The sequence below is a fragment of the Martes martes genome (genome assembly GCF_963455335.1).
Source record: "Martes martes genome assembly, chromosome: 15".
NCBI lineage: Eukaryota > Metazoa > Chordata > Mammalia > Carnivora > Mustelidae > Martes > Martes martes.
In genome coordinates, this window is record NC_137903.1 from 24,350,764 (window position 1) to 24,364,457 (window position 13,694).

Below are 13,694 nucleotides of genomic sequence, written 5' to 3' on the forward strand. Positions count from 1 at the left end.
TACATCTCTGTTCCCAGCCTCGGTCATGAAAAACCTCGCCCCGTAGGATTTAATCTCACTTTAGGGTGGAAGTATGCCTAATCTGCCAAAAACGGAGCTCACCCCTTCTTCTCTTCACAAATTTCTGTGATCATTCTAAATTATCGTTGTATAAACTCACAGTGAGGGAACTATGCCTCATATCTTATAGGCATGAGGCATAAGAAAGAAATTCTTCTTTCTGGGACCCGGGATTGTGTCTCTCACAACACACAGCCCAGAGCAGGAGCCTGAGAGACATTGTTGACTGATGAGCAGCTGTTCTAAATACAACTTTACAAATTTTCCTCTCCTGGAGATTATTAACATTCCTATTATTGTTGTCATTATTTTCCAGAATGGTTCCTCACCACTAAGAACTCATAAGAAATAGGGAGGTGGCACCAAATGGCACTTACTCCGTACGTCGGGTTGAAGCAGGGCACTGCCCGAACCACCCCACCCCCCCCGGATCCCGGCAGCTTGAAGTGCCTGGGAGTGGGAGGCTGAGAGGCTCTGGGTGTTTCCCTTGGGTCTGGCTTGGCCATCTGGCCCCCATACCCAGTGTGCACCAGGGATATCCCCCACACCGCCTCCAGCCCAGAGCCCCCTACCAGTAGTCCTCCGTGCTTCCTCCTCTGCTGTAGACGGGGCCCTCCAGCTCCCTGGGGGTTGGGAAGATGTTCTCATGCTGGATGATGGTGGTTTTGATCAGCTCGTTCACGTGCGCTTGGCAGGACACCTGGTCGTGGCCCTCAGGCACGGACATCAGTGAGGGCCCGAAGCAGATGGCGAGGTTGTAGGGGTCCATCATGTTCTCTTCACTGAACTGTGATAAACTGGAGGAGAAGGGAAAGGGGCAAGTTGGAAAGCACTCGCATGAATGCCCAGAGAACACAATCATGGGAGGCACTGCCAAGAGCGAGAGCAGAAGTTCCACAAATTGCCACCTGCTTTTCTGGGCACCGGAGCCCTTCTAGAAAGTCCGCAGGGAGAAGACAGTGACAGGTCATTCAGGAGCCACCTCCTAGCAGGCCTCACCCCTCCTCTCTCACCAGCTCCTCGTTCAAATTCTACTTGCCACCCCACCACTACCCCCGCTCCACACCTTCTCGGTCAAAACTCCCCGGCCTCGAGAACACACCACTCCAGAGAGCGGGGATGACTCCCACACACCAACCCACTAAGCCGCCAGAGCAGATGGAGACCCTCAGGCTGCCCTCATAATGACACGGTCAGAAGACGCAGGCGTGGGGCGCTGTGCACCTTCCTGCAGAGCAAAATAATCAAATTACTAGGGATCTTCCATTCCGAGCTCTAGACTTATTTAAAAAATTCGCCAACCGATTAGCTTTTGTATTCCATCAAGCAAGTGACTTTCTTTCTGGAAGCTAATGTAATTGTTTTTCATTTCCATAATATCCTCTACTATTACAATCAGGATTTATTCAGGAAAAGGTCAGCATGCCGCTCGGCTCCTGCTCAGGCCTCCTCTGGATGCAGTCTGACTTTGTTATTGGCTATTTCGCCTGGCAAACTGGCCCTTCCCAGGCAGCAGCTGCTCTGGCCACACCTCCAACCTTGGCCAAGGACCCGAGCCCTTCAGTGAGCCGCTGGGTCTCATTGGCCCCCACTGGTCTCTGTTCACTCAGGTGGAAGGCTCAGCCGGCTCCATACGTGCACCCCCAGCCCCCAGCCTCAGGTTGTAGAGCTGTGAGCTCTGCTAAGGAGTTCTGCCTCCTTCACGGGCCTCAGCAGGCGGTCCCCAGCACCTGATTCTGACAGATCTGAGGAGAACCCAAAGCCCTCTGATGCTGCACCAGAGGCCCGAGGCTCCGCTGCCTTCATCTGCATGGGTGTTCTTCAGAACTGGACAGAGTTGATTTCTAGTGGATCCCGCCCCCCCAGATTCCAACTACCACGCTGGTCTCTCTCTAACCCAGTGGTTCTCCTCTCTACTGCAGATTCGCATACGTCCCCTGTCCACCTTGCAGAAGCAGTACCACGGATGCCAACAGCTGTTCCGGGGAGAAAACGGTCACGGTTGAGAATCACTCTTCTCAAGGACCTAGTCAAATGCAAGGAGGCCAGTCATGGGTGAGGTTATGGGTCCCCCCCATGGGTGGGGCTGCTTCACAGAAGGTCTGAAAGTTTGAATTGCATAAGCCTCCCCACCCCTCCGCCCCGGCTCCTGAGTTAAAAGAGAGCCAAGATTCAGAAAAGATGGGGAGAAATTTCCAAGTCTACTTGGTCAAACAAACACTGGAGACAAGAGAGATAATTATCTCGGTAACCTCAGCAGGGACAAGGAGGAGGAAGTCCCTGTTTCTTTAGTGTGATCTGACGACATTTGCGAACATGGAAGAAAATCAGTCATTTCTGAGAAGCCTGGCCGTTAGAGGGGAAACAAAGTCTAGCCCTGAGAGTCCCAGTCGGAGGCCCGTGAGAGATGAGCAGCCTTGCCAAGCCTCCTAAGGGAAGGGCTGTTTGATTCACAGGCAGCTGCAACGACCAGGGGCTTGAGGGGGACACATCTTCGTGGACTGGGGTCTCATGGGCCAGTTCCATTTCTTACTCCCATTAAAATATAAACCAAGGTCCTCTCTTCCAATCTACAGTGGGAACACCTAGATTGAGGTTAAAGGTTAAACCCATGGTTTTTAACTATTTGGGGGTCACAGCCTCCTTCAAAAATTTGACAAAAACTAGAGATTCTCTCCCCCCAAAATTCATACATGTACACATACAAATGCATGTCATTTCATATACAATATAATGGTGCTAATAATCCATGAAGGCCCTCAAGTCTGTGCCCAGTATAAGAATTTAAATACTGGATTTTTATTTATAAAGAAATACTTACAATGGAAAACACTGGTAACAGGTCCCTCTTCTAAAATTTTTTTTGGTATCGACTTGTATAATACCATCTAAGAACTGGGCTAGATTTCTAGAACTTCTATCCATAATATTAGTGAATTCTTCTAATTGATTCAAACTCATCTTCTGTGCGTCTTAACAAGGTTCAGGACAGTGATTGGGAACACAGGCTTTGGGGAGGGATGAGAAAATCAGGATTGAGGTGGGAAACTTGTTTTTACGATGCACTTCTCTGGACTTTTTACCCTTTAATGATGCACATTTGTCCCTTTGATTAAATTTAAAAAAGAAAAACAAAACATCCCCCAAATTTTAGAGTCAATGAGACCTGGTTTTGAGTCCTGGCCCCATCATGGACCGGTTCCAGGAGAATATTCTGGTTTCTAAGTCTCTTCCTAAGTTCCCCTCCTTTGTGGGGCTGTTTTAAAGCTTGAATGGCTGTTCCGCGCACAGCACCGAGCCCTGTGCCTCGCACACAGGTGGTACTCTATCCCTATTTTCTGTAATTATAATATCCAAACTGCTTCTTGATACAGCAGGACCCTCGATTCTAGTCAGGGAATGGGAAGCAGGGCTGTCAACATTTGCCAGCAATTGATTTATAGAGGGCTAGCCATCTTCCTTTCCCGACAGACATCATCAAACTGAGGACTCTAGATCCCAAAATCGAAACCTTAAATCCTCAGGGAGAACACTAAGCTTCGGACAGACTGTTTTAAATATGTGACATTTCACTTAAAAACCTTCAGCATCACTGGCCCCAGGGGTTTGATTTGGCAACAACCAACAGACTATGGGTAAGATATTAATGCATCAGGGTTGATTTTAGGTTTGAAAGGGATGAAGAGAAATTGTATTATTCACCATGGCCCCAGGCAAGTCATGAGGCTGAGAATCCATCAGGCCTTTAAAAGCTTTTCCAACAGAAGACACTACAACTTCCCTCCCTAAATCCATGATTTAACAGTGTTCCCTGACATCCCCAAAAGGCTAAGAGGTAAGAAGTCTGGTGTAATTCTGGCTGATGTTTCCTGATGGTCCTTCAAAGGCATCCCGTCACTCGCCTTGTCACTCTCTCACCTCCGACGCCAAGGGTCGGCTTCCTCGTGCTCCCCGAATCTACTAAGCGACTTGCCTCTGTGCCCTCATGTCCTGCCTTCCTTCCCCTGCAGTGAACTCCATCCTCTCTCTCCAGCAAGAGTATCAGTCCAGCAACTGCCCTTGTACCATCAGTGTTCCTCTCCACTGGGTCATTCCCATCAGCATACAAACAAGCAGGAATACTGGCCCCATGAAAAAGAATCCCCTCTTAACCCCATGTCCATACCACATTACTGACCCATTTCTTAGAAAACTTTCTGGGACTTATCTGTACCTGCTGTCTGTGATTCTCTGATTCATCCTCACCCCTTCTGCTATGGACTGAATTGCGTGCCCCCTCCCCAGATTCCTATGATGAAGCCCCACCCACCCCCCTCCCATGGGACTGCATTTGGAGAAAGCACCTTTAAGGAGATAATTAAGGTTAAATGAGATCCTAAGGGAGAGGGCTGAAGCCAAGAGGACTGCTGTCCTTATAGGAAAAGGAAAAGACCCCAGAGCTCTCCCTCCGTGCACAGAGGAGAGCCACAGGGGGACGCAGAGGGAAGACCGCCACTTACAAGCCAAGGAGGGACTCCTCAGCAGAAACTGCCCCTGCCGGCACCTTAATCTTGGATTTCTAGACTCCCGAACCATGAGAAAATGAATTTCTGTTGTTGAAATCACCTAGTCTGTGGTACTTTGCTACGGCAGCCAGAGCAGATGCATAGATCCTCTCTCTTGCCCCTCCCCCACTTTATTGTGATAAAATCTACATACCATAAAATCAACCATTTTCACCATTTTAAAGTGTCTAATTCAGCACCATTTAGCATATTCACAATGTTGTGCAACCATCACCACCGTCTAGTTCCAGGACACTTTCATCATGAGAAAGGAAACCCCATGTTCATTGTCACAATGTTGTGCAACCATCACCACCGTCTAGTTCCAGGACACTTTCATCATGAGAAAGGAAACCCCATGTTCATTGGCAGTCACGCCCCACCGCACCCCCCCCATCCTCCCCTCCCCCAAGTCCCTGGCTCCACGGATCTGCTGTCACTGTTGCTGATTTGCCTGTTCCGGACACAGCAGATGAATGGACCCTGGCCCCACGCAGGCTTCTGTGACTGGCTTTTTTCCTCCAGGAGGATGTTTTCCAGGTGCGTCCACGCTGCAGCATGCCACGGTAGGGCCAGACAGGTAGGTCTGCTGTAGGAACTTACCACATGTGGTTTATCCATCAGCAGCACCCCTTCTCTCCTGACCTGACACCATCTGGGTCTGGCTCCTTCCACTCCATCAGGACAATACTCCTTAGGGTCACCAGCGCTCTCCCCACTGCTAACCTGATTCTGAGTCCTTTCCTCAGCAGGCCTGTCATCCCCTTTACCTCTGGTTTCACGCCCTCTTCCAAACATGTCTCTGGGACATCATTCTTTCTAGGTCCTCCTCCTACCTCACCGCCCACAGTCCCCTGCTCAGGAAGTGTCTGCTGACCACTGTCTCTTAAAGAGCAAACTCTCGCCCTGTCCCCTGCACTCGCCAGTTCCCTGACCTGCTTCATTTTCTCTAGAACGCTCTTCCTCTGATACAGGGTATGTGTACTCATAAGTTTGGTCTGTCTTCTCTCATAGAACATGAACCCCGAAGGGACTCCATGAGACAGCTGGACTGTTTGGTGCACTCTTAGATGCCTAGCACTGAGAACAGGGCCTGGCCCGTGGCGGATGCTTAATAAATATGTGTTAAAGAAGGGAATAGATAAGCCCACGAGCAGCTGTGGGCGCTCCAAGACACCCCAACCACAACTCTACTTGTCCATCTGCGTGTGGAAGCCAAAATGCTCCTTGTGAAAGTCAGAAGAACTGCCCAGAATCCTTCCAAACAGGGAGGCACCCGGAGACTGGTGAGATTTCGAGGAAGATTCAGCTTTTCTGGAGACACAGGGGCACCTTAATAGGGCGAAAAGCACCACTGGTTCACTCTCTCATTCAGATGAAAAAGAGGACCTGAGCCTTTGAGGGCCTACAGCAGTGTTTCTCGGACTTTCATGAGCATGAGACTCAGCAGGGGACCTGGTTAAAACACAGATTTGGATTCATGTGTCTTTGAGCGGGGAGGGGCTGAGACTCGGCATTTTTAACCATCTCCCAAATGATGGTCCGTGGACCTCACTTGACCAACAAGAGCCTAGAAGACTATATTGTTTGACATCTGAAGAAAGCAGGTTTCAAAAGGCAAAAAAGAGTCGGCTGCAGTGAGGGGGAGCTAAGGACACTGTCAGGGGCCAAAAAGTCACTGGGCAGCACACGGGCTGTGGTAGGCAGCCTCTAAATGACCCCTATGGTCCCTGCCTACCGGTTTTCACACCCTGGCGTAATGTTCTCCCTCTGAAGTGTGGGCTAGATTTAGTGACTCATTTCTGGTGAATGGAAAATGGCAGAAGGCATGGGATGTCACTTCTGAGATTAGGTTACCAAGGACTATGCTTTCTGTCTTGGGTGTTCTCTCACTCACGTGCTTGGAAGGAAGCCAGCTGCCATGTTGTGAACAGCTCTGTGGTGAGGCCCACAAGGTGAAGAACTGACGAAGGCCTCTGGCCAACAGTCAGCCAGCAAGGAAGGTCCTCGGTCCAACAACCTGAGAGGAACTGAATCCCGCCAGCACCACACAAGTGAGCTTGGAAAGTGGACGCCACCCCAGTGGAGCCATTAGGAGAGACAACGGCCCTGCCCTCACACCCTCACAGCAGCCTCAAGAAAGCTAGAGCCAGAGGCCCCCCATAACACTGTACCTACACTGGGGATTCCTGACCCCCAGAAAGTGTTTTTTGGTTTAAGTTGCTAAGTTTTAGAGTAATTTGTTACACAGCAATAGGTAGTTAACGCAGATGCTAGAAAAGATAATGTTAATGATTAACAAGGCCTGCTGGACAGGCCCAGGTTCATTCAGTGGGCCGGGCACTCCAGAGGACACTAGCTACATACACGTATGGAATCAGGTCAAGTCCGCACAGCGCTGCTGCATGTGTAAGGAGTCCCACACACATTTATACACGTACTAGTTCTCTGGCTCCTTGAAATTGAGGAGGTGTACAACCCAAGAGAAAGACTGTAGTCAGAAATAAAGTACACACACCCCAGGACGCAGAACAACAAAGGAGAGCGGTCCTGAAATCGGGGCCTATCAGAGTCTCCCTCAGGAGCTACCTGTCAACAGTCGCCACATCTGTTGATAAGAGTAAACTTAGGACCCGCCATCTTCCCACAGAGGTGGTATTCTCTAGCACCTGTGTCCTGCATTCCATCCTTTATTTTAGGAAACACTGTGGTTAATAATGCTGCATCTTTACCATGAAATACTTTGATGAGCAGATACACCTTTTTGTAACCAGACAAAAAAGGAAAACAAAAGAAAAGTAATGGTTACACTGGTGTAATTCCCATGCTTCCTATAATAGTGGCCGCCATGTCCACCTCTGCCAGAGGCTCCCTCTCTCGCTCCTCCTATCCCGCGAGCTCCGCCACCTTCACTCAGCAGGAAGAAGACGCAGGGAAGAGAGTGAGGCCATTGTGCTTCCGCACGCAGCTGCCCTGGGACCTGTCTGCTCCCCGACCTCTTCACACTCCCACCCTGGGGGGCCAGACCAGGCTCCTTTGGTGGGCAGGTGCCTGTCAATGAGGGGAGACAAGGACTGGCAGTCCCAAGGGGCTGACTAGCTCAAGAGTCAGTACGGGCCTACAAGGCACAGCATGTGAACACCGTCTGTGGGTCATGAGGGCTGCTGAGCACGGGCGGCAGCGGTGCTGAGTCAGGGCTCAGCTAAGGGAAGGCGCAGACACGGCCACGTGGAGGAGACAGGCTGCAGCCAGGCTGAAGGACGGTGTGGGTGCCCTGACAAGGCCCCCCGCAGGGCTGCTAGCCCAGACCCCCCGAGGGCCGGGCTGTCCGTGAACTGTAAGCAAGCCCCGCTCATGAGATGGCCACCAAGTTTGTTTTCCTTGGAAGCAAAGGCCAAACTGACCAGGAAGATGAAGAAATTTTGTTTTCTCTTTTGTTTTTCTCTTTTGACAGATTCATGGATCTAGACAACTGTCTCTCCACGAGAGGAAAGCCCATGAAGCAAGAGTGATGACAAAGGGCAAGCAGAGTCAGCCTCGGTATGGGGAGTGGGGGGCCGGCCTCCCCCTGCAGCAGCCCTGACTCCACACGGAACGGCCCCCTTGCAGAAGGCGAGGCCACCAGTGACAGGTCTAACGGGGTTTTCAAGAGAAGCTAGAAACTGAGGTATTTTTAAGTAAAATTCCCTAATATTTAAATGTTTCAATGTTTTTAAGACTCAGCAGACTGAAAGGAAACACCTCCAGGGCCTTACCTGGCTCTCCCGTTGCCCATGGGGCAAGCACCACCCGTCCTTGCTTGTTGCCTCGCTGTCCTGTGGGGACCCAACGCCCACCCTTGGCAAGGACACTGCTCGTACAGGAAGCCATGCCCCATCCAAGCCCAGGGCCCCTCTGGCCCTCAGACCTTTCTTCTAGCTAGGCTCGCTCCCTGGGTAACCAGCTAAAACATCAGCACACCGTCACTCCGAACTCTTATCTCTAATCTGAGTGTCTAATCCGAGTGTCAGATTCCTATGTCCCACTGCCCAGTCAGAAATTCCCCTTGGAGGTGTGACAGGCACCTCAGATGAACATGGCCACATGGGTGCCTTGTCTCGATTCAGTTCTCCATACCTCGTCTCTTCCCCAACTCCATAATGGAGTCACTAGTTCCCTCTTGCTCATGCCAAACATGAAGAATTTCTCTTTCCTCACACTCTACGGCCTCCCCATCAGGAAGTCTTGTCAGTGCTGTGCTCAACATGGACCCCAAACCCAACCCCACTTCGTCGCCCTCCCCCATGACTCACCCCCCGTCCCCCTGTTGAAGCCCCCGGTGCCTGTGGCTGAGACCTCAAGTTAACCCCTGCATAGGTGCCCCTGCTTCTCCTCACAGACCTCGATGGTAACTTCTCAAAGTTGTTGGGCTTAAAGAATATATACAGATCAGATCTTACCACACTGCCCTGCTCAAGAGCTTCCAGTAGCTTCCCAAATCCACACCCACCACTACCGTGACTCTCGGGGCTCGACAGTCTTTAACACCCTTGGTGACTCCTTCAGTCACTCCACTTGGGCTGCTGCTCTCACACAGTCTCCTTGGAGAGGCCTCTGCTGACCTCCCCTCTACAGCGGCTCTCCCTCTCCCCCCCCACCCCATTCCGACCCTCCCGCCTTCTATCTCCGTACTTACGCTTCTTTATTCTTCATCTAAGCACCCTTTCCCGCCTGACATATCCGTTATCTGTCTGTCTCCTACCCTGGCATGGGAGTTTAATGGTATCAGGGCTCTTGTCTCTTGTTTTGCAATGTACTCGCACAGCCTACAACTGGGCCCAGCACTCTGTCGGTGCCCCACAAACATGCACGGGGCCGGGGGAACTGACACAGCCCTACAGGTAAGCTTCCGGGGCCGAAGCCTAGGCCTGATCCCATCGTTCATGGGAAGTCTACTCACTGATTGAGGAAGGCAAAGAGGTATCTCATGATAATCAGAGTGGTTTTGGGCAGGACCAGGAGAACTTTCCGGATGTGCAGAGCTCTCTCCTGCAGGTTGTCCATCGCTGAAAGAAGACAGCCATGCATTATTGTCCATCGCAACTGAGATCCCTCGGAGTAACGGCGTGAGGGCCGGGACCACCAGCAGGTGCTGCAGAGACAGCAGCCACGTCCACGCGGCACTGGTGTGCCATGTAGGGAGTTCCATCCCCATGGCTCCTTGGGGCAGGACTGCTGCCACAGGGCACCTGCTGGGCTCCAGACGCGTCCTGATGCAGAACTGAAGGGCTATGCTCCCTGGGCTCAGAAGGGGTTGGGGATATTCCCCAAGCACCTGCTGCTCTCTTATTAAAGCAACCACAGACAAGGAACTGTCCCCAAACCGCTATGACCCCAGACTTGACCTCCAGCCTTGGAGGATCGACGAGCGTGCAGAGGGAGACAGGCTGTGTAGCTCCCGTCCCGCCCACTCTACATATGCATCATCTCATCCTCCGGACAGGTCTGGCTTATCTCCCCCCTCTCTGATCTGCAGGGGGATTGGGTGGAAAGTGGCCAGAGGCCAGAGAAGGCAGATCCCTGTATAAGTCATGATATCTGGGGAAGAAGACCCGAGGTTTCCTGTTTCTTGTGCTGTGCACAGACCAGTTACAGGTGAGGCCCTAGGCTGGTGGCCTCCATCACGGCCAGCCTCCCCACCAGGGGGCTACGTGGATACTGTTATTTTATTTTCTAAGAGTGCCTTTCTGTGAAAAAGAAGTGGAAAGCAGTAGATCAGGAGCACATCTCAAGGGGAGAACTGGGCAGCCAAGGTATCTTGAACTGTCTTGGTAGCCCCAGTCCACAGAAGACATCTAAGCTCAGTCCTAGAACAAGATGTGGAGACAGGAGGGGTGCCTATATTTAATAGGCACAGAACTGATTTCCACTAGAGTTCCACAAAGAGTGGGTCGACAAATAGAACAAGAGAGCTTACTGAATGCCCTGGCGCCTTTCTCTCTTACAACAGCAGAGTGGGACAATGCTCAGGGCACACACTGAGGCCAGCTGGAGACTTGGGGGCCATGAAGACCCTGGTGTATCTGGGAAGAAGACTGTTTCCCCCATTTCAAAGTCACTGCCTTCTCCAACCTCTGGAGCCCTCATTCCAGTGGGGTCTACTTCCAGGATGACCTGATATTAATCTAAATTTCCATGCATTGTTTTCCATGGAAAACAAAAGAGAGGACATTTCAGGATAATCAGCTAAAATACAGGGCTAAGCATAGTTTTTCAAGTCCCAGATTTGAGAGTAAAAGGCAGGAACCCATAAGGATAAAGTAGAGACTATATCTCTTTCTAGGAAAACATCATATTGCAACATTTAAATGCATAGAGGGCTCTTATTCCTAAAAGAACACATTATTACCACATCTAGCAGGTAAGGCACATCACGTTTAAACCAACAAGCAGGGGCACCTGGGTGGCTCAGTTGGTTCGGGGTCTGACTCTGGATTTTGGCTCAGGTCATGATCTCAGGGTTGTAGGGTGTGGAGCCTGCTTACAATTCTCAATCGCCCTCTGCCCCGCCCCCTCCACTTAAAAATCAATCAATCTTATAAAAGATTCATTTGAGCCTTAATTATAAAAGAAATAAAGCAACAAAGCAGAAACTATTTCCCCTTTATATCATAAAAAGCATAGGCACTAATGCATGAGCTCCCAATAGCTGAAAAGCACTGTGTCTCATATATGAATAGAAATATATTTTAGTGGAGAAAAATAAAGCCCAGCAAAGCAAGGAGTTTAAGGCGAATCAGAAAGAAAAAGCCGGGAGTTCTGACTTGTGGTCCTAGACTCTTACGGAAAAGCCATCTTTCTTCCCTCCCACCAGGGGTGCAGGACAGAGGACGAGGAGGAGAAACTTAACAGAGAAAAAGGAAAAAGAAAAATATTATTGAGAAGCTTATGGGGGGAAAAAAGACCCCACGGACATTTCTTATCTGTCGTGACAAGGCGTCCTTGCCAAAGCCCGGCTGAGGCCAGGATGTACTTACTGACACAAGCCATCAGGTCGTGGAAGATGTCCTTGGGGAACAGAGGATGTTCTAGGCCCCGGAAGTAAAGCTTTAGGACGCCAGCAATGGAGTCCATGTCGTGGTCATTCTGGTCTCCAGCCAGGGGGTCCTCTCCTGAGGATAAGCAGCCCCCCAAAAAAGGAAAGAGAGTGAGAGAGGTAAAAACACATGGCACAAAGCAGAAGTGGTGGGGAAGGGGTGACCTGTCCCAGTCCTCATCAGAGTCCATCAGCTCTCTGCCCAGCATGGTGGCCATAAGTAGGGCGGACCAGAGACTAGATAAAGCCAAGACTACTTAGACCCAGGGTCCCCACGGCTAGAGGAGGGCACAAGAGTCCACTAGGATAAATTCGCTTCTGCTAGACCAGCTCAGGGATATTCCCTTGGGGCCGGAATGGGCCACTGCAACCGGCCCTTTCACAAGAATCATGAAGCCAGGCTGGGACTGAGCCTCTGGGGGAGGAAAATGAGGCCAAGGAGGCTCACCCCTCTGACTGGCTCTCACTCCTCCTCGCTCGCAACAAAGGACACCTACTTACAGGAGAACAATCACACTGGAGCTCCCTATGGAAAATTTCATATCAGATGTAATTAGATTTAATGACAGGACCAACCTCAAATTGAAACTATATATATCCATTACAGTGACGGAAATTGCCAAAGCTTGCCCATTACCTTAATAGCCCACAAGATAATAAATGGGCTACGATGAACAGGCGCATTAGCCTTGATATTAACTGCCACCGAGGGTTCTGGATGAAGCCATAAACCGCCCAGTATCCTAGTTAACTTCTTGGGTCTCGGCAGATCATCCGCAGGAGAGAGGTAGGATGAATGGGGCCGAGGAGGACTTGGGGAGGACTGTCTACAAGGGAGAAGGTGTCAGGGGGAAGAGAGGCTTGCTATCCTCTGGGTACTTCTTAGCAGGGAATGGGTGCAGCCACTAGCCCCCGAGGCTGGCACACATCTGGTCTGATCTCCAAGCCTGTTTCCTTACCTCTCTCAAAGGCATTTTTGATGTCATTCACTTCCACCTGGGATCCCGACACCCGGAAAATTCCTTCATGCTGTAGTCCTGGAAAGACAAGGAAAAGTGATCAAGGAGAAGAAGAAACCAAGTCACAAGCACAGCTCCAAGCTTCGCGGAATGTCTGTGTCCTCCAGCCAGTGTGCAGGTAAGCACCCATCTCTCTTCTTCAGGCCGAAGGAGAAAGCAGGTGCAGGGATGCTGGAGAAGTCACCAGAACGGACAGGAGGCATAAGAAAGCACTGAGTCAGAGACTTAAGGGGAAAGAGGTCTATACCCGGCTCCACTTCCGATTCTGAGGAAGACTAGGAAGCTGGTTCCTTCCCCTGCCTTTGCCTCTCTGTTCCCATCTGTAAAGTGACGGGGTGACCCCTGGCACCTGGTCACCCGGGGCTGGGAACGGGTAGTAGGGGCACGGCAGGCCGGCCATCAGATACCATCGGAGGAGACCCGGGTCTGAGACCCAGTGATTGCTTTGGCTTTTCGAATACCGTTTGGCTCTTTCCAGGGCACAATGTTTTGAATCCTTAGGAAAGAGAGAGGACAGGAAAAAGGCAAGAGAGAAAAGACAGGAAAAGGAAAAGTGCCAGTCACTGGTCCTTGACTGCAGCCTGCGTCCCAAAATGGTCCTGGATGTCGAGGTTTGATAATGGGCGGGAAAACCTAGTCCCTTTGGGTTTTGTTAAAGTACAAACAATCGTAAAAATACAATGCATGTGCAGTGACTGCCGCTAAGAAATGCTTTCATAGAAATAAATCCACTGGTTCTCACAACAGCTATTAAGGGAGGGGTCACCAGCACATCCATTTCCCAGCTAAAGGAAGTGATGGGTGCTGACCAGCCTTGGGTTATAGAGGTGACAAGAACAAGAGCCAGGAGATCAGCCCAGGCCTTCTGTTTGCAAGTCTCGACACCAGACTTGTGGGGCCTGCCAGAGGCAAAGTACAGAGAGGGCAGGAACCTGCTTGTTAGTCTGAACACGGATATGGCTCACAACCCCATATTGGGAGCCGCAGAGGTAGCAG

At 50.8% G+C, this 13,694-nt stretch overlaps 1 protein-coding gene across 2 annotated transcripts in view; it reads right to left on the bottom strand.

Moving 5' to 3' along the window:
• Positions 1 to 13,694, bottom strand: part of SRGAP2 (SLIT-ROBO Rho GTPase activating protein 2) — a 226,089-nt gene that overhangs the window by 13,752 nt on the left and 198,643 nt on the right. For both annotated transcript variants that reach the window (XM_080823944.1, XM_080823943.1), the window contains exons 14-17: positions 12,639 to 12,716; positions 11,621 to 11,755; positions 9,544 to 9,649; positions 633 to 857 (exon numbers count right to left, since the gene is read on the bottom strand). In XM_080823944.1, coding sequence (XP_080680070.1) covers positions 633 to 857; positions 9,544 to 9,649; positions 11,621 to 11,755; positions 12,639 to 12,716 — 544 coding nt within the window. The remainder of the gene's footprint in view (positions 1 to 632; positions 858 to 9,543; positions 9,650 to 11,620; positions 11,756 to 12,638; positions 12,717 to 13,694) is intronic.